General features: G+C 43.1%; 2 protein-coding genes across 2 annotated transcripts; both read left to right on the top strand.

Annotated features, from left to right (window-relative positions):
• Positions 1 to 1,255: 1,255 nt before the first annotated feature.
• On the top strand, positions 1,256 to 9,660 carry LOC116506116 (cytosolic 5'-nucleotidase 1B-like). Its single transcript, XM_032213750.1, has 6 exons — positions 1,256 to 1,580; positions 2,032 to 2,199; positions 5,678 to 5,807; positions 7,379 to 7,501; positions 8,119 to 8,303; positions 9,051 to 9,660. The coding sequence occupies exons 1-6, from the start codon at positions 1,422 to 1,424 to the stop codon at positions 9,411 to 9,413; spliced, it is 1,128 nt and encodes a 375-aa protein (XP_032069641.1). The 5' UTR covers positions 1,256 to 1,421; the 3' UTR covers positions 9,414 to 9,660.
• A 7,113-nt stretch (positions 9,661 to 16,773) lies between these two features.
• Positions 16,774 to 23,203, top strand: LOC116506117 (retinol dehydrogenase 14-like). The gene is made up of 2 exons (XM_032213751.1): positions 16,774 to 17,248; positions 22,188 to 23,203. Exons 1-2 carry the CDS (start codon positions 16,868 to 16,870, stop codon positions 22,803 to 22,805), a joined length of 999 nt encoding a protein of 332 aa, XP_032069642.1. The 5' UTR covers positions 16,774 to 16,867; the 3' UTR covers positions 22,806 to 23,203.
• The last annotated feature ends 274 nt before the right edge of the window (positions 23,204 to 23,477 follow it).

Raw genomic sequence — 23,477 nt, 5'->3', positions numbered from 1 at the left:
CCGGCTTAAGGTTGACTCTGCCATCCATCCTTCCGAGGTCGGTAAAACGAGGACCCCAGATTAGTGCCAGACTAGGTGGCTCAGTGGCTAAGACACTGAGCTTATCGATCAGAAAGGTCAGCAGTTCGGGCGGTTCATATCCCTAGCACAGGTCTCCTGCATGAGCAGGGGGGGTTGAACTAGATGACCTCTAAGGTCCCTTCAAACTCTGTTAATGCTACTGAAACTCATTGGGGGCAACATGCTGACTCTGTAAACTGCTTAGAGAGGACTGTGAAGCATATATAAGTGTGATTGCTATTCACTTAAGCCAAGGTGGCGCAGTGGTTAAATGCAGCACTGCAGGCTGACTGCTAGATCAGCAGTTCAGCGGTTCAAATCTCACCGGCTCAGGGTTGACTCAGCCTTCCATCCTTCCGAGGTGGGTAAAATGAGGACCCGGATTGTTGTTGGGGGCAATATGCTGACTCTGTAAACCGCTTAGAGAGGGCTGAAAGCCCTATGAAGCGGTATATAAGTCTACTGTTATTGCTATTATTATTATTACTTAACAACTGTGGCAAGAGAAGATCTTAAAATGGGGCAAAACTCACCAACAACTGTCTGGCTTAGCAACATCAACGTTAGATTTGAGATTTGAGAAGTTTATTTATATGCCGCCCTTTTCCCTGGGGGGACTCAGGGCGGCTTAAAACTCGAAAAAAGGGGGGGGGGACAAACATTTAACACGTAGGACAGTACGTCATTAAAAAACTCAACATTCATACCATTCGGGTGGGTTACAGTCTTTAGCCCCAGGCCTGACGGGATAGCCAGATTTTGAGGGCTGTGCGGAAGGCCTGGAGGGTGGTGAGGGTGCGAATCTCCACGGGGAGATTGTTCCACAGGGTCGGAGCTGCCACCGAGAAGGCTCTCCTCCGCGACATTGACTGGCAGATGGGACTCGGAGGAGGCCTAATCTATGGGATCTAATAGGTCGAGTGGACCTTGAGTGAACAATTGAGTTAGGCTCAATTGTGGTCGCTAGACGAGGACTACCTGTATTTAATGTTTCCTTTTTTTAAAAAAGAAAAAAAAAAGAAGACCCAAGAAAGTCGCCCTTGGGGGCTCAGCCGGGGAACTCGTTGCTCCTCACCCGACTCGCCCTTCTCCGCCTCGGCCCAGCTGCAGGTCGAGCGCAAAGGGTGTGGCGAAGCGAGGCATTAAGAGACGCGCGTCGCCCAAGAGAAACTCCGCTGCTCCGGGCGTAAAAAGAGCCGGTTGTGCGGCTTCCTGCTGGAGCGGGCGGGGTCGGGGGATGCCTGGCGGGGGTGCGGTTTCCCAGCTTCTTCTTCTTCTTCTCCAGGCCTCGTTGAAGACCCGGGTTTTTTTTCTCTCCCGTCTGCCCGAATTCCCCCCTCCCACAAAAAAAAAAAACAACCATGAGCGGCTCTAGCCCAGAGAAAGAGGGGGAACCTCAGAAGAATGAGGCGGAGAGCAAAACGGAGCTCCCTCAAGACGAGGCCGACGGAGCCGAGATGGACTGGGAGGCGGCGAAGATTGCCTACGAGAGCCTCGCCAGCACCAAGAGACCCCGGCCGGTGCGTATTGAGGCGGAGGAGGAGGAGGAGGGTGGGCGTTTCCGTCGAGAAGGGACGCTGAGAAGGGCGAGAAGGGACGTCGAGAACGGCGAGCCCAAAGCGCGGGAAGGGTGAGGGGGGCGGCGGCTTCGGCGACCCTCTTGCCTCAAGAGGGGCAGGGACCATGCCGGCTTCCCCCCCCCCCCATTTCCACGCTGTCAAAATGCCCCCGCCGCGTGCGCTTTGTTTTCCCCGCCACTCCTACTTGGGGGGGGGGCTTCCGTGGAGCTCTCCCCCCTCCCACTCGTGTCCTTGGCTTGTTTTCGTTTTTTCTCTAGGCGACACCCCCCCCCCGCCACTACCACCACTCTGCGTTGACTTCCCCCAAGACTTCCCCGTCTTCAGTTTGTTTTGGGCCCAACCGTTTTAGTTTGGTTCCATACACCCCCCCCCCCCTTCCTCTTTCTTTCAGCCCAAGCCTCAAAATGCCATCACCATCGCCGTGTCTTCCCGAGCTCTCTTCGATATGGTGGAGGAAAGGAAAATTTTTGAAGAGCAAGGTCTGGAAAAATACGTGGAATACCAACAGGCCAACGAGAACGTCACTCTGAAACCTGGCCCTGCTTTTGCCTTTGTCAAGGTAAACCCCAAATAGGGATCTTTCTCTGTTTAGCTCATGCTTCCCCACCCCCTTCCAGCCTTTTTTCTGTGTGTGCCGCTTCTGGTCTTTCTTTCTTTCTTTCTTTCTTTCTTTCTTTCTTTCTTTCTTTCTTTTCTTATTTCCTTATTTCCTTCCTTCCCTCCCACCCTCCCTTCTTTCTTTCTTTCTTTCCTCCTTTCCCTTCCCTTCCCTTCTTTCTTTCTTTCTTTTTTCTTCTTTCTTTCTCTTTCCTTCTTTCCTTCCTTCCTTCCTTCCCACCCTCCCGCCTTTCTTTCTTTCTTTCTTTCTTTCCTTCTTTCTTTCATTTTTCTTTTTCCTTCCCTTCCCTTTCCCTTCCCCTCCTTCCTTCCTTCCTTTCCTTCTTTCTTTCCTTCTTTCTTTCTTTTTTCTTTTTCCTTCCCTTCCCCTTCCCCTCCTTCCTTCCTTCCTCCCTTTCTTTCTTCCCTTCCTCCCTTCCCTTCTTTCTTTTTCTTTCTTTCTTTCTTTCTTTCCTTTCTTTCCTTCCCGCCCTCCCAACTTTCTTTCTTTCCTTCTTTCTTTCCTTCTTTCTTTCTTTTTTCTTTTTCCTTTCCTTCCCCTTCCTTCCTTCCTTCCTTCCTTTCTTTCTCCTGGAGCACATGGCAAATAATATCACTGCATTTCATACTTCTGCCATCTGCCAGACACCAATGGGAGATGCCTCCCAATATTTGGTAATGGGTAGGGAAATTCCTGGTTAATCACAAAGAGATTACAATCTTTAAATCCTATTAAATAAAAAGATGCAGTGAATATGTATAAAATAGAATTAGAATTAGGAATAGAATTAGGAATAGGATTGAATAACAGAGTTGGAAGAGACCTTGGAGGTCTTCTAGTCCAACCCCCTGCTCATGCCATTTCAGACAAATGGTTATCCAATCTCTTAAAAACTTACAGTGTTGGAACATTCATAACTTCTGGAGACAAGTTGTTCCTCTGGTTAATTGTTCTGACTGTCAGGAAATTTCTTCTTATTTCTAGGTTGCTTTTCTCCTTGATTAGTTTCCATCCATTGCTTCCTATCCTACCCTCAGGTGCTTTGGAGAATAGCTTGACTCCCTCCTCTTTGTCGCAACCCTTTGGATATTGGAACATTGCTATCCAAAAATGTGCTATTTTATTCATTGTGTAATTTATTTGTCATTATGAACGTTCTTGAGTTATTGGAACACTGTTATCATGCCCTTCTTTTCATTAAACTAGACATACCGAATTCCAGCAATTGTTTTTTAGATGTTACCGATTTTCTAATGACTAGATTTGTACTTCTAAAAGACTTTGAAATAAAAATTCAGAGAGGTTTTTGTCAAGATGTACATTTATACTAATGGACATTTCCTATTTGCCTATCCTAATTTAAAGTTTTTTTCAGCTTGCAGAGAGCTTGGTCACTGGAGCTATAAATGGGAAGAGTAGTTGCACATAAATGATTACTCAATTACGTTACACCTCCTGTCTTCTGAAAAAAGGAACAATGTCAAACCTAAAAGTATTAAGTTATTCTATCTGTATTAAATCAATATACATTTGAATTGCATGGATTTCTACCTTAAAAAGAGATTCTTGCAGACATTAAATCTCATGGATTTCAACAGAATTTAAAACATTTAGACTGCAGCTTTTGGGTCATAATGTCTGTGTGGCAGGACTCAAACATGGATAAAAAGACCATCTGAGTTGGCAGAGTTACTTGTTAGAAATTTGCCAGTTCCTGTGATGTAAAAGGATTTCAATGCTTAATTTTGTAATCATGTGTTCAACATTCCATCAAAAGAGGCTGCTAATGGAGCAGAGTTTTTGTTTTTGTTTTTTTGTTTTTTTATTTGGAGTTGTTGCTATTATTTCTTTCTGTAGAACTTGTTAAATACCTTACTTCCTCCTTTGTGATCTGCTAGAAACTGTTGTGTAAAAAACATGGGGTGAGTTGCACCACTGCCCCTATTTGGTGTTCCCTCAGCTTCTTTATTATAGAGATAGTCAGCTTCCCATCACTGGCTAGAAGAGACAATTCCTACTGTCATGTCCTTTTCTTTCCAACTTCTCACCTCTTCATTATCAATACTTCATTTTCCATCCATTTCTCAGTATGTACCCTTATTTGAGCCACTGCATCATTTTTACCCTTCTGCCGCAGCCCTAATTTAGGAGCATTAAAAAATTGCTTTAAACTTTAAACTAGGATATTGTTCCCTTTGTATATCTGTGTTGACTGATGGTGGCTGAAGATACTCAGCTGTGGACCTATGTACCATGCAAGTAATGTGCTGTTCCACTGGGCCCTTTCCTGGTGAATTCATCCAACTGGAACCTAGCTAATTCATAGCTCTATCTTAAACTTCCCTTCCTTTTCATCAAGGGGATTATACTATTATTTCAGGGGGGAAAGCAGAAAATGGATGATGACAGAAGCTGAGAAAGTGTGCTGAAGCAGATCAGGCAAAGTTTCATGCTCAGCCTCCTAGTTCACCAGGTGAACTAGGAGGCTGAGGTGAGGTTGAGAAAGACTTGTAAACAAATGCTGATGAGTCACTTTCAGTCTATGCATACAATCAAGGGAAACCTCAAGTAACTTTTATTTCCTAAGGCAAAGGGCAACATTGTGCCCTCCACCCATTCCAGGTGCTTGAAGTTAATCATGCTAGTAATTGACTCTTCAGTCATGCAAATGGATCACTTTCTTCCACATGCTTGGAGAACAAGCTAGCCTAAGGGACACAAGACAGGTCATCTATGTCCAACCCAGGTTGTTGCCTGTTGTGTATCAAGCTATTGCTGCTTGGCACCCATCTCTCTCTGTTCAATGAAGCCATCCCTATTTATGTTCCTCAGCATCTTAGTTACTGTAGTTGTTAAAGGAAGGCAATTGGGTTTGATACTTGAGAGACCGCCTGCTGCCAATTACCTCCCAAAGACCCGTCAGATCTCACAGGGTCGGCCTCCTCCGGGTTCCGTCCACCAGCCAATGCCATCTGGCTACTACCCGGGGGAGGGCCTTCTCTGTGGCAGCTCCGGCCCTTTGGAATGAACTCCCCGCGGAGATCCGGACCCTCACCTCTCTCCAGGCCTTCCGGAAAGCCGTCAAAACCTGGCTGTGCCGGCAGGCCTGGGGTTGATGAGTTTCCGTCCCCTCTCGACTGGTATGGCTGTGTGATTTTCGTGTATTTTAATTATGTGTACTGTTGTTTATGTTCCCTTTCCCCTTTGAGTTGTTCGCCGCCCTGAGTCCCTCCTGGAGAAGGGCGGCATATAAATAAACCTAAACTAAACTAAACTACATCTCCAGCAAGCCCTAACAGATCCCTGAAGAGAGGTCAAAAAGTGAAGTCATAAGACAGGTTAGACTGGTAAGTGCATTCTTCTTCTAGGCATATCCCACCCAGGCCTCTTGATGAAATAATTGAGCAAATATATCTGTTTATCCACTTGCTCCTCATAGGCGGTGGAACATGTAAATGCACGACTTCGTGAACTATATCCTGAGGATGAAGAGCTGTTTGATATTGTGCTCATGACTAATAATCATGCCCAAGTGGGAGTGAGACTTATCAACAGCATTAACCACTACGGTGAGTCTGAAGTCTGGTTGCCTATGCATTAGGCTAGGCTACTGTGACATCTTTCATTTTTCTGCATCTTATAGAATTCTAAGACTAAAAGAAGGGTGTTTCATTAATTGCTGTTCCGTTTGTGTGAAAAGCAGAGCTGTGAGATGGAGATTTGGTGGCACTACAGAGTTGAGTGTAATGTAGGACAGTCCCAAAGGTGCTTTTTTCAAGAGGCAACTGGGCTTTCTGGTTTTTCTTTGAAGACGTTTTTGCTTCTCATCCAAGAGGCTTCTTCAGCTTCTTGAAAAAGAGCACCTTTGGGAACAACCATGACCTGGATGACTGAGAATCTCCAAAGGCAAATGTAGGGCAGTGCATCATTGTATTGCAGTTGTTGTTGGCCAAAGAGTTTCATCAGGTTTAGGTAGCATGTCAAAGGTCATACCCCAAAGTAAGGAGAGATGAGTCCACAACCTCCAGTCTGTAGCCTGTTGGGAACTGGGCTGTGCAAGTAGCCAGTAAGTACTGGAAACTTAATTTGCACATGTGTGGGATTTAGGTAGCGCATGTGAAACCATGCCCCCCCCCACTGTCAGTCATTGACTAGAAAGGTCGGGGACATCTCTGTTTTAGGCCACCTGCTTTGCCTTTCAAGCCCAAAATACAAAAATGGAGCTCAGATATCTAATCTTAATTACTCTGAGCCATAAAAGGTATGCTGGCCAGTTATTTTAGATTTTTTTTTTAGATTTAAAGTTTATTTATATGCCGCCCTTTTCCCTGGGGGGACTCAGGGCGGCTTACAACTTAAAAGGGGGGGAGACAAACTTTTAACATATAAGACAAATACATAATTAAAACACGACATTCATACTATTCGGGCGGGTTGTAGTCTTAACCCCAGGCCTGACGGGATAGCCAGGTTCTGAGGGCTGTGCGGAAGGTCTGGAGGGTGGTGAGGGTACGAATTTCCACGGGGAGATCGTTCCACAGGGTCGGAGCTGCCACCGAGAAGGCTCTCCTCCGCGTAGTTGCCAGTCGACATTGACCGGCAGATGGGACTCGGAGGAGGCCTAACCGGTGAGATCTAATAGGTCGTGTGGAGGTATGTGTGGCCTACTCCTATTCTTAAAAGTGGAGCTCTACAACTGGTTGCAGCTCAGTCTTCTACACCTAGAAATGTACTCTTCCACATTTAGGAAGTCTGTGACCCTTTTTATTTTTATGCTAGCATTACTACCCCTGGATTATACTAGTAGGTAATTATAGTAGCAAAATATCAGTCTGGAGGGAAATAGTTTTTCTCTTGAAACGTTGAGTAGAATCCTGACACACACAGAGATTTTTTCCAACCTAGCTTGAAAATGTATTCTTTCAACAAGAAATATCTGGTTCTTTTCAGCTGTTTTCTTTTAGCATTTTGCAGCTAGAAAGATTTCAGATATATTGCACATAAATATAATGTCAAGTTAACAAAATGTAAAGCAGATTCAAACTGTTTTTAACTGGGACACAGCTATTACATAAATAACAGCAGCAGGTAAGAGGTTTTTCTGCATGAGTTGGGACTGAGAATTTTTCTTAATATCTAGGTCTTCTAATTGAACGGTTTTGTATGACTGGAGGCAAGAGTCCCATCGGGTACCTGAAAGGATACCTTACCAATCTGTATCTTTCTGCTGACTCTGAAAAAGTCCAGGAAGCCATAGAAGCAGGTTTGCATTGAGTTTTTCATTGCTTTGGTTGAGTACTAAGCAAAGTTTTGATGAATTATTTGCATTTTCAATAAAACCTTTAATTGGGTCAGTTTGTTAATTTAAAAAAATGGAATTTAAAAATATGGGTCTGATCCTACATACTTGAGAATAGTTTAATAAGAAGGCAATGCAGCTGTGTCTTCTGTCTCCAAGTGTACTGGACTCTTGTGTAGTGGTTAAGACACCAATCTAAACACAAGATTGTGAGTTCCAGTCCCACTTTGAGCACAAATCCAGCTGAGTGATCTTGAAATAATCACTTTCTCTCAGCCCTAAGGAGGCAGTGGCAAACCTCTTCTGAAAAACCTTGTCAAGAAAACTGCAGGGACTTGTACAGTCTCTGATAAATTGACACAATTGAACAGAAGAAAAAAAATGTGTCCCATTTAGTCTAAGTGGGCATGTCATAATGGCAATTCTAGTTGTCTATGAGAAAGGCAGAAAATTATTAGATCTTGCAATTTTTTGCTCACATAACTAGCTGACAATTTTGTACATTTTGGAAATATTCATTAATGCTGGCCTTGAGATTTAGTAGAAGGCATCCTGAATTGTTTCTTGTAATATTTCTGCAGGAATTGCTGCTGCCACTTTATTTTCTGGAAACAAGAATGTGCCTTATGATGATAAACAACTCCGAGTAGCCTTCGATGGAGATGCTGTTCTTTTTTCTGATGAGTCGGAAATCATTGTGAAAGAACATGGCCTGGATAGATTTTTTGAGCATGAGAAGATCCATGAGAATACACCTCTGGCAAAGGTAGAGTGGCCACCTTCTGCATTTTTTTTGTTCTTATAATGTGGCCTATATTTTCATTTTGTATTTTGATTTTAATATTTTTTTTTCTGAAAATTTCTTTCTGGGGAATTTGTGTTTTGATTTTAAGTATGAACTCCTTGCTCAAAATGTTTATGAAGCTTTTAAGAACTGCAAATAATTGGGCGGAGATATGCATCTTTTTCATTATTTATGTATTTATTTTAAATACTTATAACCAGTTCAAAGGGTCTTATAAGAGACTACTATAGCAAAGTAATATGGCAAAACCAAATAAAATGAGTAATAATTTTTAAAAATACACAGAATCATAATGACATTGGACTTAAAAATAAAAAAGACAAAAACGTTGCTGTCAGTTTTTCATTTGGCTGCTAAAATTGGATGATGCCTTTTGGGGAACATTATGAGCTGAAAGCCACGTGTAGCTACAGATTGCCATCTCTCCTGTTGATAAATAATCTTAACTTCAGGATGGTGTTGGATTCTGACAGTTTATGCACCCTTATTTAATGGATGGATTTTTTTTAATGAAGCCTTTGTCCTCATGGAATTGGCCCCTCAATTGAAATTAAAAAGGCGGTCTAGATATATCTACATATGCGAGGCAGTCAACAAGTTTGCAATGCATTGAAAGTCCCATTAATGATCAGCAATCCTGACTCTTTCTTCAAAGGAAAAAAATGGTATAGAATTCTAAATGTATTTGTGATGTTTTTGCACCTTTAGGGTCCTTTGAAATGTTTCCTGGAAGACCTTGGAAGGCTCCAGAAGAAGTTTTACCTCAAGAACGAACGGTTGGACTCGCCAGTCAGGACTTATCTGGTGACAGCCAGGAGTGCTGCCAGCTCTGGAGCTAGAGTGCTGAAGACTCTTCGAAGCTGGGGAGTGCAGATTGACGAAGCCCTCTTCCTCGCAGGGGCACCCAAGGGTCCGATCTTGGCAAAAATCAGGCCTCACATTTTCTTCGACGATCAGATGTTTCACATTGAAGGAGCACAGCAGCTGGGCACTATTGCTGCGCATGTACCGTATGGCATTGGACAGAAGTACCACAAATCCAAACTGAAAGAGGACCCAGCCAAAAATTAGTTCCCTTTACCTTGCCCATAAATTTGCTATTAAGTTTAATATTTCCACATGTGGGTTTCTATCAAGACTATATTGATGGGGGTGGGGGTCACATTTTGATATTCACATTCTTGCACAAACAATAAAACACGTTAAATGCTGCAAAGCTTATTTGTTTTTAGACAACATTTCTAGCTTTGACTTATTTAATGTCAGGAAATAAAGCTATGAAATTTGTACAGCACGGTGCAAAGTTTAATAAACAATCGTTTCCCATAAACTATAATCAGTTTTTATGAAATTTTGCTTATGTTGTTGCAGAGGGAAGCAGCCTGTAGAGCTGGGGGCAGATTTAAACTTTTGTGAAAAAAAGGTGGTAGTAGAAAACTTCCCTCTTCAAAAAAAAAATGGCTGCCATCTGACATGGCCAATCACAAAACACCCACTTGCCAAAGATGAATGTGCTCCTAACACTCCCTGGCTTATTCCAGTGAGCCCCAACATACTATTGCAAAGAAGTGTTACAAGAAGCTTGTGTTATGCTTTACAGCTTGGCAGATTAACAGACAGAAAGATGATAGATGGATAGATACCTGATAAATAGATTTTTAAAAAGTTAGATGGGACCACGAAACTATGTTTCCTACTACTAGATACTGTATTGTAAGATACAGTCTGTCAGACCTTACAGGCTTCCAGTAGAGGCCACGCTCAATAGTGTAGAATGCAATTTTAGGTAGCTAAACTTAAGATTCTTGATACATCTGCTGATCTATATTGTGTGGGATGCAGTTCAGGACTGTGACTGTGCAAGAATCGGGCGTGTGGCCTCCGGACCCTCAGAAAATGGTGTGAGAATGGGACATTCGTTTGTGAATTTTGCAGAGGCTGTGAAAGGGCTTTCTCCAAAGCTGCTTCAAGAAAGAATGCCTCATGGGGGAACCAGAACAGGGGGTTCCAACCTTGGCAACTTTAAGCCTGGAGAACTTCAACTCCCAGAATTCCACAGCCAGCTTTGCTCCAGCCTTAAAGTTGCCAAGGTTGGAGACCCCTGATCCAGAGCAACCTTGGGTAGCCCAGAGGGGCCTTGTCAACAGAAAGAACAACACCTGAAATGAAGCAATGTGCAGCAGGTTCTGGGGAGCCCTGGACCATGAGGGCAATGATTCCAACCCCCAAGGCTCACATGTTTTGGGGAACTGTGAGGTGGCCCTTTTGGGTAATAGCAGTAATACTAGGGTCAAGGTCTGGGTCTCTACTTGAGAGACAGGCTTGTGGTGCTATTGTTTGGGGTGGTCTAAAAGGGGGTGGATGGCATGGGACATATCAGTAGTCAAGTCAGGCATCTTCTGTATTTTTGACACACCAAGTCCAAAAGGTTTGCCTTTACTTACTTACTTACTTACTTACATACATACATACATACATACATACATACATACATACATACATATACATACATACCAGGGGTGGGTTTCTCGCCCCGTTCCAACCGGTTGGAATGGGGCTGGCGGCATCCTCGTGCACGCGCGCAGTGCACGCATGCGTACTAGCATCTGTGCGATGCTCCAGCTGCTGGAGGATCGCACAGGCGCTGTATGCGTCCTGCGCATGCTTGGAAGCGCAGAACTCATCAAAACCGGGTAAGGAGCGCGGGTGGGCGGGTGGACCCTTCGGCGTTCCCGGAAGTTACTTACTTCCGGGTTCGCCGACCAACCGGTTCGCAGGGACCGCCGCGAACCGCCTGAAACCCACCCCTGATACATACATGCATGCATGCATGCATGCATACATACATACATACATACATACATACATACATACATACATACTGTTTTAATTTAAACTTCAGAACTTTTAGGTCAACATAATCAGCATTTAATGAATACAGTAGCATACGTGTGGGCTGCTGTTACTGTCCATTCTCATTAATCACCACATAGGAGAACCTGCAAGTAAAGCTCTCCGGTCTTTCAAACAATGAGAAGTAGGGCAGAAAATTCTCAGTGAACATCTCTGCTCTGTGTAATGTGTAGCTATAAATTTCTGATGAGCTGGAGGGAATCTGCCTTGGAAGGATACATAAGCAGCCTATGGTGAACATCTTCCTCCATTTACAGAGAGTGAGTGTTATGATTTTTGCTAATTATTACCTTGGTAGCTCCCAAGTCACTGCAATTGGGAATGTGAGGCCAGTTTTCCTGAAAATTAATAACCTCAGAGCTTTTCAAACACTTCCTTGGCTTTGTGGAAGTCTGTTATAGCCATAAGCTCAGCACAAACTAAAAATTTACTGCTCAACACCTTCCAAAATTATTGAAAATAACTTGCAGAATTAATAGGAGTATCTACAAATGTAGAACTGTCTATATACATTTTTAAAACAGGTTCAGGTTCAAAGGTTTTTGTGGGATCTGAAGCCCTACTACCAATTCTACTGGGAAGAAAAAATAATAATAGTTTAAAAGCATACTGCCAAATGAATGTTTAAATTGATCCTGCTCCAGCTCCATATTTCTCAGTGCATTTGACCACTGCAGGACTCCTACCAGAGTTCAAAAATGATTTAGATCCACTTTGATGATACATACATAAATAACATATCCATTGTGCTATTTCCTTTCATGGTAAGTTGCATGATTGTATGAAGAACACAGACACCAATAAGAAATAACAAAAGAAATTATAAAATAAGAAAAAACAAAATACAGGTAACATTGGTCTACATCAAGACTCCAGTATTCCCTACCTGTCTAGCCTTCCAAATTATCCTTCATTCCATTGCCTCCATAGATAGTTTCATATATTGTCTTCATTCATTAAACTATTCACCTCTTCCAGTCTCAGGACTTTTATAAGTTCCATCTAGCCATGACTTTCTCTGTCTCCCCTTTTTCTCAACCTATTTACTCTTCCTATTTGTTTTACATTTTGATCTCCATTCATTCTCTCTATGATCAGGCTTCCCTCACAACAGAATCAGATGTAGCTTTCTTTTTATCCCTTTGCTTTCTTAAATGTATTACATTATTTATCCTTCTGAAAGATCATGTGATGTGAACTGAAAATCTCAGTTATTATCTTGTTATTTGTAAGCAAACCTCTGTTTAAAACTGCTTTCCCATCTTAATAAAATCTAAATGTTCAGTATTTTTGTACTTAAGAACTTTTCATCAAAGAACGTTCACATTTTAACCAATTATCTTACAGAATTAAACTCTGCACATATATATTGTTTTTCCATAATCAATGAATGACCATTCTCTCAAAGAATAGAATTCCTAATAAATAATTATCAACATTTTATTGTAATAAAAGATAGAAAAGACATTGTATTTCTCCCTCTGCCTTAGTATAAGCATTACTGCTCAATGTTAAATGTTAGTTATCATATGATAAAGATGTAACTCTTCAAATGATTATTGAAAATATCAAGATAGTACTACTATTACAGAGGTGGGATTCAGCCAGTTCGCACCTCTTCGGGAGAACCGGTTGGTAACTTTCTAAGTAGTTCAGAGAACCGATTGTTGGAAGAAATCTTCTTTTGTTTCTACTTTACAGGGCAAATCCTGTAAGGAAGGCAGGAAGGGAACATTCTGGTGTTATTTCTAGCCTAATCTTTATTGACCTGCTTACAGAAACTGCCTCTCCAGTTAACCCTTATGACATTGTAACAGCTAAGGCGAAGCGCCCATCGACCTGAGTGACCTTGACTTGGCCACGCCCACCCAGTCACATGACCACCGAGCCCCACCTACCCAGATGGTCATTAGGGCAGAGAACCTGTTGTTAAATTATTTGAATCCCACCACTGTACTATTACATATATAAACTCAGTGGAAAACTAGTGGTTAAAGCACTAGGCTAAAAAGCAGGAGACTGTGAGTTCAGATTCAGCTTAATCATGAAAACTAGCTGTATAACTTTGGTCAGTCACTCTCTTTCAGCCCAACACAGAGGTGGAATTCCACCAGTTCAGACCGGTTCTGCTGAACCAGTAGCTCCGACTATCAGCTGGGAGCGAACCAGTTCGCTCCGACTTTGAAGTGGGCGCGCCCAGGCGCCCCTGCATTATACTCACCTATATTTCCTTTTCCGAAGCCCTGTGGATTGGCGTGGCAGAGTTGATTGCCACGCCTCACGTTTTTTTTCTCGCTGGTAATAATGCGGAAGGTGAGATTTCTCTAAACTGTGCACACGTATGCAGCAAACCGGTTGTTAAACCGGTAGGTTCCCACCCCTGGCCCAACCCATCTCACATGATGGTTATGGGGAAAATAGGAAGATGAAGGTGTGATTTATAAATTCTCTGTATGGAATTATTTGTAAAAAATAATAAAATGGGATATAAATAGATAAATGTACAGATTAACTAAATCACAGACTATGATGGATAGGCTAACAATGTTGTGACACGTGGTCTAGGGAATCAGGAGGTAAGGCTGAGCCTGTATATTGGTTATGCTGGTTTGTGATTGAGGAGTCTGGTTTTGTCCCAGCTACTCTTTCTACATGTATTTCAGAGGTGGGTTCCTACCAGTTCGCACCTATTCGGTAGAACTGGTTCATCAAATCTACCGAACCGGTTAGAAGAGGTTCCACCAGTGGACCCGGAAAGCAGGCCACACCTACAGAAGAGGTTCCAAATTTTTTTGAAACCACCACTGGTGGATGTGTAATGTCCACACGCATTAATAATGATCTAGTAATATTTCCTTCGTCTTGGAAAAAGGAGGGGTTGAGGGGAATCTCATTCTGCTTAGTGAGCATGAACTTGTCCCTGGCAAGATCTTGCTTTGAGATAAAGGAGATATGCATTGGGGGAGGTGGGGCTGTTCAGCCACAACCAAAGGCTACACGCTGCTGCTTCTGAGGTTCCACCACAAAACCGTGCTCGACTAAACCGCGTCCGACTAAACCGCATAGCTGACGTCATCAACAGGGCGACAACAGCACGGAGACAGAAGCACGCTGTAAACCCTAAACCTAATATTAACCCCTAAACCTAAACCTAACCCCCCTAAACCTAATCCTAAACCTAACTCTAAACCTAACCCTTAACCTAACCCTAAACCTAATCCTAACCCTTAACCTAACCCTAAACCTAACCCTAACCCTTAACCTAACCCTAACCCTTAACCTAACCCTAAAGCTAACCCTAAAGCTAACCCTAAACCTAACCCTTACCTTAAGTTGAATCGGCTTGCTTTCAAAGTGCTATTTAAAGCGCCCTTCTTTCTCCGCGCTGGCTGTTGTCGCCCTGTTGATGACGTCAGCGACGCGGTTTAATCGGGTGCGGCTTAGTCAAGCGTGGTTTTGACGGGTCACGGCTTCTGTCATCCCACCCATAGAATCTACCATTGATATTATAAATTAAAAGTGAGGTTGGCAAGGAGTCTGCAAAGTTCACAATACACTTATATTTATTATCACATTTCTAGATGGTCATCTCATCTAAATGATTTTACTACTATTTTTTCCCCAAATAGATAAAACTGGACTTGTAACAATCCTGGGGTGTTGTTTAAAGTTGTTATCCAAAGGTATTACAGTGAAATCTTACCAGATATCAGCACAACAAATATGGCATGCAGCACATCAGATTTCTGCTGCAACCTATCACATTTGAACAATGGCATCTGCAGCAAATTGAAGTGCCCGGTTAAAGGAAAGGGGTTGAGTCTGTGCCCACGTCATGGGTTTTAATAGACAAGATAGCTTAGCACAAAACCGCAAGAACATAGGCAGGTATAGGGAAATGTTGGAAGGCACTTGTAGACTGGCACATATATGTCATAGGTAGGATATAAAAAGAGGCAAGAAAGCAGAGAAGGGATTTTTTTTTTAATTGCAGATATTGCACGACATGTTGCTAGAAAGGACATCACTTGGTAAACATGGAATGATGTGGAGATTACAAATCCAGAGATTCTGGCAGGCAGGAAGCAGGCCAGGGAGAAAATATAGTGTGTGTTATGCATGCATGAAAAGACCAGAAGAGATCATGCCATATTTAAGGAATTTCCGATACCGGAAAGTGGAAATGTGTGATTAAAGGCTTTGTTTGGCAGTGTTTAGAAAGAACCTCCTCATTTGTTTAAGTGCTGTCCCTGTGTGTGACTGTATCAGCTCCTATCCTGACCCACCTAATGACAACTTCATTAGAAAGTAATCTAAATGATGCTCTTCACATCTCTGTGACACAAATTACATCATCTGCAGCAATTAGTAACTTGTATGACATCAGACCTGATTGAATGATGTCATTTGTTTCATGATGTCATCATTCAAATGACAGAAATTTTCATGATGTCATACTTTTCAAAGCCATGGGTATCACTCAGTAATAGTACTATTTCTACCCAACTAGTTATTTAAATGAGCCTTCATGGGATGTGTGATTACAGATAAGTGTTTTGTATTACATACACAAGCATAAACATCATTGGTTGAATTTCTAACATTTATTAAATAAAACATATCCCAAGTAGTAAAAGTATATCTACTTAAGCTGGCCTTCCTCACCCTGTAACAGTTGAATGCAGACATCTGGAATTTGTTCTCCTTTAAATAAGTATACTGGAGATCCTAAATCAAAACAGGAAACTAGATATGAATAATTTAATCTTTCTGTTTATGCTGCAAACAGAAAAGAAGAATCTGATGGCAATTTTAAACACTAATTTTATTACACCATAAACTGTAGAACAGAATCCAGTTCATCAAATAGATAAAGTGTTATCTTCTACACATGGTACAGAGGAAAAATGTTAAGCAAGTGGAAATTAGATTTAAACAGGTCAGAAGGAAGTTTGAACGTGAACGAATACCAAATTATAAGGACTATATTATAAATTACAAGTAACTATAGACACTGAAGAAAGCAAATTAGCTAAGCAAATTATTTTCCAGCTTTGTTGATGTAAGTCTTTAACAAATAAACCCGGTTTCTTTTTGCACCTGCGCGACTTGTTTTAAAGCGAGATGACAATCTTTTAACCTCATTTATTTGCATAGTAATTTATTTATTTGCTTTGTCAATAGTTTACAAGATAATAGGTGTAAGAATAAACATGAGCATGAATGAAATGGGTACGTATAAATGGGGACAGTGGGACAGGGCATGCCATTATGAACGCCCCTTGATGATGTTATTGTATTATTATTTAATTATATTTATTATTTTATTTATTATCGTGATAATGACAAAGATAGAACGTCAAAAAAGAAAAAAAGGCAATCAGGACGGAGCAGGGCGGGCGGCGGGTAAAAATCGAATCCCGACTACGTTTCCCAGAATGCCAAGCGAGACCAACGGGCCAACCCTACCGAACTCCCGGAAGTTCCTCGCTCCCTCTCCTCCCCCCCACCCGCCCAGCCCGCCGCGCGATGTCATTGGGTCGTAACTCTTGAATGATCCCTCGGTCGGCCCAGTCCGCGGCCAATCCCGTCCAGCCTGGGGCCTCCAGGCGATGGCCGCGGCTGGGATCCTCCTGGCCGCCGCTGTCGGGGGAGGTTTGCTCTTCATCGTCCGCTGCTTCTCTTCCGTGGCCAGGAAAGCCGCGCTGGCCAAGATGCCGGCCGGCGGCCCGATGGAAGGCAAGACGGCCATCATCACCGGGGCCAACAGCGGCTTGGGGAGGGCCACGGCGGCCGAGCTGCTACGGCAAGGCGCGAGGGTCATCATGGCCTGCCGGGACTGCGGCCGCGCGGAGGAGGCCGCGCGCGAGCTCCGCGCCGAAGTGGGCCTCTGCTCGCGCGGCGGGGGCGAGTGCCGCGGGGAGCTGGTGGTGCACGAGCTCGACCTGGCTTCGCTCCGCTCCGTGCGCAGCTTCTGCCAGCAGGTGCTGCAGGTACGGTCGGGTGGGAGTGGAGGGGGGCCCGTGGGTGGACTTCAACCCATTGGGGGGGGGGATCCCAAATCGAGGCCACCCCGCGGCTGGAGGGGAGGTCTAACAGGGAAGGGTCCTGGGATCCTTCGTGCATGGGGACGATCAGGAGGAATCCCGCTGGATCATACTGGAAGAAGGTAAAAAAAGAGGGACCCTCGCCTAATTGGCGCCTGACCGAGGCAGCAACATTTCTTTTGCAGCAGGTTGATGGCTAATCTCAGGCTCCGCATTGCAGCCCTTGGAAGCCAAACCTGATTTCTTTCTCTCCTTCGGTGCGGCTTTTACATGGGATTCACCTGAAACCTGAGCAGATTATGCCTATGTGCGCCCTAAAATAGGTCAGGCCCTTTGAGGCTAATCCAGTAACAGGAAGAAAAAAAAAACATGGGTTCTTAATAGAGCCTCTTGATTTCCCATTGCTTTTTCATGGGCATCATCTATCAAATTATAGCAATAGCAGTTAGACTTATATACCGCTTCATAGGGCTTTCAGCCCTCTCTAAGCGGTTTACAGAGTCAGCATATTGCCCCCAACAACAATCCGGGTCCTCATTTTACCCACCTCGGAAGGATGGAAGGCTGAGTCAACTTTGAGCCGGTGAGATTTGAACAGCCGAACTGCAGAACTGCAGTCAGCTGAAGTAGCCTGCAGGGCTACGTTTAACCACTGCGCCACCTCGGCTCTATTATGCATGCATGCTGACTATTATCACTCCCCGCTATTTTGGATCCCGACCCCCATTGCTAAAGTAGGAATCTGGAAAATGGCTCTTCTTCATTCGCCTGATTTTCACATAGGTTCAGTTATGAGCGTAGCAAAGTCATAAAACAGTATCGCCTCCATGTATTATTATCTTGTCACCGACATTAGGGAGGCATTTGGTGCCTGTATCCTTGAATCTCATTATTGTGGTTCAAATGTTTTTCACCTCATCATCAAAATCGTGAGCAGGGTTCGCAGCTGCACGTAACAAGCCATCACTGTTCATGAATATCATATGCAGGTTCTGGCAGCATGGCACAAAGACATACGTGAAGTATAGACCCACATGATTTTCTTGCATGGAATCTTTCAGTCCCCATCCCATTAAATAGCTGCAAGCTGCGAGCCAATATTGATCTCACACTGTTGACGTTGCTTTGACACAAAAACATGTTAGCCATATGAAACCACAATCAGATAACAGAACACATCTGCCTGCTTGCAGGGAATCCTGACAGTCATGATGTGACCATTTTTGGCAGCATGGATCACAAATCTATTTGATCTGTATGACCTCACCATTAAATCCTAGGCCACATTGTGATGATGTAACTGTAGTGCAAACATGTGTATACAAAATATAGAACCTAGTTTTTTTTGCCTTATTTTACATGAGTTAAACTTAAAGCTGTCAAATCACTGATTACACCCATCTGTATACAATGAGTCATAATAAAAACAGTTCCAACGTGATTTTATGTCATTATTGGGTTGTTGCAATGTCTATAATGAACTATCACAAATATGGATTTCAGATCCATATTTGTGATGGTTCATTGTAGACATTGCATTCAGCATGATTGAGTTTTCCTGAAGATTGTATGAAAAAGTGTAGATTTATGAGAGATCATGCCATAGGGTTCACCGACAAATGCGCGTCCGACAAAACCGGGGCAAGAAAACCGCGGCGAGAAAACCGCTACGTCGAAATCACATCGACAAATGCGCGCCAACAAAAGCGCACTAACAAACAACGCGAAAACAACGTAATAACCCTAAACCTAACCCTTACCCTTACCTTAACCCTAATCGCGCTTTTGTGGGTGCGCTTTCGACGTCACGGTTTTCTCGCCGCGGTTTTGTTGGTGCGCTTTTGTCAGGCGCACATTTGTCAGGTCACGATGCCATAGAACTAAATTTTTGCACCAGATGATGTCTGGCTCCTACCATAGTAGCAGCCTTCGTTGAGTTAGCCCTAAGAGCAAGTGTCCATATCCTGATTAGTAAAATTTATTATGAAGTATGTTAAATAACAATAATTCCAGTGAGCACTTTCACATGAGCAGTCTAAACATAGGCAAAATGTAAACTAGTTCTGCTTTCTCCCCCCTCCCCTCTCATGTTTTTCTATGTAACCAAGATTTGTCTGCACCTGTTGTTTTGAAAACCCCTACTGGCCATCCTAATAGCTTGTGAACCAGCTCTTACAGGTGGTACTTTAAATAGTCAACTCTATGCTTGAGATGACTCATTGCTTGTAGTTGGAAGTTATCTGTAGTATACTTATTGCTTATGTATTCCAAGTAAAAATCATGCAACATTAAGAGCATCCATTTTTACATTCATATTTTTGCAGCATGATGATGCTGAAAATAGATCCACCATAGTTAAAATGTAACAATAACGCAACCAGTTTACTTTTTAATATTGGATCTTGGTAGCTGCTATTAAAAAAATTGTGAAATCAGGAGGCTCCTTTGTATGGGATTTTAAAGATCCAAGTTTTATCCAGCCTCTTCATCAGTGCAAATGAGCTTTGTTTATCATTCTCTCCTCATCCGTGAGCTGCAGTAAGGAAGCACATGTGTGTGGATTGCTCAGAGATAGTGTATGCTTTGCAGATGTAGACAGGGGTTCCTATCCTTCCACTAGTATCTCCAGAGAAACCACTTCATCTTATGGGAATTAATATCCAGCAGATGTGGAAAAGGCCATAAACACATACATTGCATTGTATGTATGCAAATTGGTAAACTAAAATTAGTTGTGATTTTCCACTGGGAGCATGCAACATCAAGAGACTGTTTTTCCCCCCAGACATTGCTGAAAAAGCGATGAACAGCCTTTCCAACACGAATATTAGCACTGCAGAGTGTTTTAAGTGGTGAGGATAGGATGTGAGGCCTGAAATGCAGACTAGCTCAGAACAATTAAATTTGATTTGATTTGATTTTGATTTTATTGTATTTCTATGCCGCCCTATTCCCAGAGGGACTCAGGGTGGCTCACAAAAAGAGACAACGGACAAAACAACACAACAATTTAAAAACAATCAACAGCCACACAATTCGAGCGGGGACGGGAACTCATCAGCCCCAGGCCTGTCGGAATAGCCAGGTTTTAAGGGCTTTGCGGAAAGCCTGAAGGGTGGTGAGGGTCCGAATCTCCACGGGGAACATCAAGCACCACTTTGGTATTATAAAATTAAGACCGAAACAGTCGTCTGTTGATTTAAAACTGGGTAGATGAGTTAGATATGCTGGTCCTTCAGGCTTCTCGGCTTCTTTTGTATACAAATTGTAAGATGTAAAATTATGTTTATATCTTAGGGAACAGAGGAGGGTGTTTTATTTTTAAATTACTTCAATCAAATAGAAGACTGCGTCAGACTAAGATGTAGGAATGTTTTCATCTCCAGAGCATATGAAGAGACTAACAAAAATATTTAGTAAATATATACGTGAGCAATGTTGGGTTTACTTTTGCTTTGTTTGATAGAAGTTCAGCTAATAATAGATTTTATCCTGTTGCAGAAATGGAGAACTTGTGCCCACTTCCTGTGGCTGCTGTACTGTAATTCTTCCTGGCCCTAACTGGCACAACTAATAGGGAGGAATGCTGGATAGTCACAAACCTGGGAGCCTCATAAATGTTGTTTACCAATATACCTCATCATGGCTTTGGTGGCTAGGATTTCCAGGAATTTTAACAACTGGATGGCCACCCAATCCTTGCAGCCAGCATGAGAAGCACAGGTTCCAAATAGTCTTTCATCTATGGAAACTTTGAGAAACTATTGCTGTTTCTCACCCAGACAATCTCACAAGATAGTTGCTGTGGGAATAAGAGAGAGATCCCTGTTGTGGCCCAGCAGGTACCGTTGGAGCTGCCACCAGACTCCGACAGCGAGGGGCCCTCTGAGTCGGCTCTGGAGGAGGTGGAGGACCCTGGACAGGGTTCCGACTCCGAGCAGGGCGCAGAGAGGCTGGTTGGTCACCAGGAGGTGCCTGAGCCTTGGACCAGTGGGGAGGAGACAAGGGAGAGTGAGCCAGAGGCCAGTAGTGAGTTGTTCCTGGATGCACGCCATCGAAGAGCTACTAGGCATCAGAAACAATTACGCAATTACAAGAGGTGATTGTACTCAGCTGGTGGTCATTAGGCTCCTCTCCAGACTATAAAAAGCTACTGGTGCACACACCCCTCTTTGCAGAAGTCAACGCAGGATTGAATGTCAGAGGACAGTACTGGGAGCTTGGCAGGCTGGATTGCTGCCAAGCCTTATCTGTGTTTATTGCTGCCTGAGTTTGTCTGAGTTGCTGCCAAGGTCCTTATCTGTTTGTTTTGCTTGGCTTTCAGCCACCGAGGTTTTGGTGTCTTGCTATTAAAGGACATTCCAGTTAAGCTTGTCTCGGCATTCGTTAGTGGACGGAGGAGGCGGTCTGAACAGATCCCCATGCAAATTGCTGAAGAAAAGATGCATTGTAATTCTAATAAATGTGTGTGTTTAAAAAAACACATAAGAATCAAGTCCTCATGAACGAAGCTGTAAGGATTGGCTATGTTCCTTTTGTGTTCTGGTGCTTGGCTTTCCTTTGACAGGTTTCTTTTTTTTCCCCCCGTCTCAGGAGCTTTTTCTAGGTTTGACAAGCTTTCAAAATTGTGCAATTTGGGGAAGAAGGATATCAAAGATGCTTTGTGAACATGAAATATTAAGAACCATTTTTTTCCTTTAGAACAATGGTCTCCAACCTTGGCAACTTTAAGACCTGTGGACTTCAACTCCCAGAGTTCCTCAGCCAGCTTTGCTGGCTGAGGAACTCTGGGAGTTGAAGTCCACAAGTCTTAAAGTTGCCAAGGTTGGAGACCACTGCTTTAGAAGACCAGATTTTAATCTCTCTCTCCCCCTCTCTCCTACAGGAAGAGCCAAGACTGGATGTCCTGATCAACAATGCGGGGATATTCCAGTGTCCTTATATGAAGACAGAGGATGGTTTTGAGATGCAGTTTGGCGTCAATCACTTAGGTCACTTTTTGCTCACAAATCTTCTCCTGAGTCTTCTAAAAAGTTCTGCTCCCAGTAGGATTGTAGTGGTATCCTCCAAGCTGTACAAACATGGAGAAATCAACTTCGATGACTTAAACAGTGAACTAAGTTATAACAAAAGCTTTGCCTATAGTCGAAGTAAACTGGCCAACATATTGTTTACCAGGGAGTTAGCCCGACGCATACAAAACACAGGTGTCACTGTGAATGTATTGCATCCTGGTATTGTCAGAACAAATCTAGGTCGGTACGTACATATTCCTTTATTAGCCAAGCCCCTTTTCAACTTGGTATCTTGGGCATTCTTCAAGTCTCCGTCAGAAGGAGCCCAGACCATCGTTTATCTGTCCACTTCTCCTGAAGTAGAGGGCGTATCTGGGAAATATTTTGGAGACTGCAAGGAGGAGCAGTTGTTGCCCAAGGCCACAGATGACTTGGTGGCAAGAAAAATGTGGGATATCAGTGAGGTGATGGTGGGGTTGTTAAAATAACCTAGAAGAAGCACTTTATTGAAACGATGGTCAGAGCTATTTTTGAGACTTCCGTTATTTTCCTCGGACTTTATCCCCCTCGGTTTTAGAGACACTTATTTTGGGATTCAAAGCAGTCTGTGTCGATTCTTGATTCTTTCCACTTTAAAAGAAAATGTCCATAGAAAGAAAACATAATATATAATGAAAAGAGTTAGAGTATAAGAAAAATGTTAATATATTTCAAGAGATATAGATATAACTTTTCTGTGAAAATATGGGGAGTGGGGGGAGGAAGAATGGCTATTTTCAAATTGTGTGCTCAGAGTTCAGTGCTTCGTACCTGAATTAGCTGTGCATGGTGCTATATTTGAAATGTGTTGCCGCAATGTTCTATTAAAGAAAAACAACAACAACAACCAAGAGACCTATTTTCTATGTCTCATTCAGCGTGGCCTACATTTCTGCTTTTAAGTAGGAAGCCTAGTCAGAAACTCTGAAGAGAAAATCTGGCTTGTGGATACCCCATGCCGGCCTTTCCGCTCTGCCGTGAAAGCCCTTCTAGAGCTCTATGGTGGCGCTGTGGTTAATCATCTATGTAGCGTCTGTATTTGCGTAGCGCCCCCACTTGTATTTGTCTCCCTAGATCTTATTCTGAAGCATTTGTTTGTCTTGCCGAATCTTATCCTTTAG

The sequence above is a fragment of the Thamnophis elegans genome, chromosome 3 (assembly GCF_009769535.1).
Source record: "Thamnophis elegans isolate rThaEle1 chromosome 3, rThaEle1.pri, whole genome shotgun sequence".
Taxonomy (NCBI): Eukaryota; Metazoa; Chordata; class Lepidosauria; order Squamata; family Colubridae; genus Thamnophis; species Thamnophis elegans.
The sequence above is the reverse complement of the archived record's forward strand: the minus strand, read 5'-3'. Positions and strand labels throughout refer to the sequence as shown.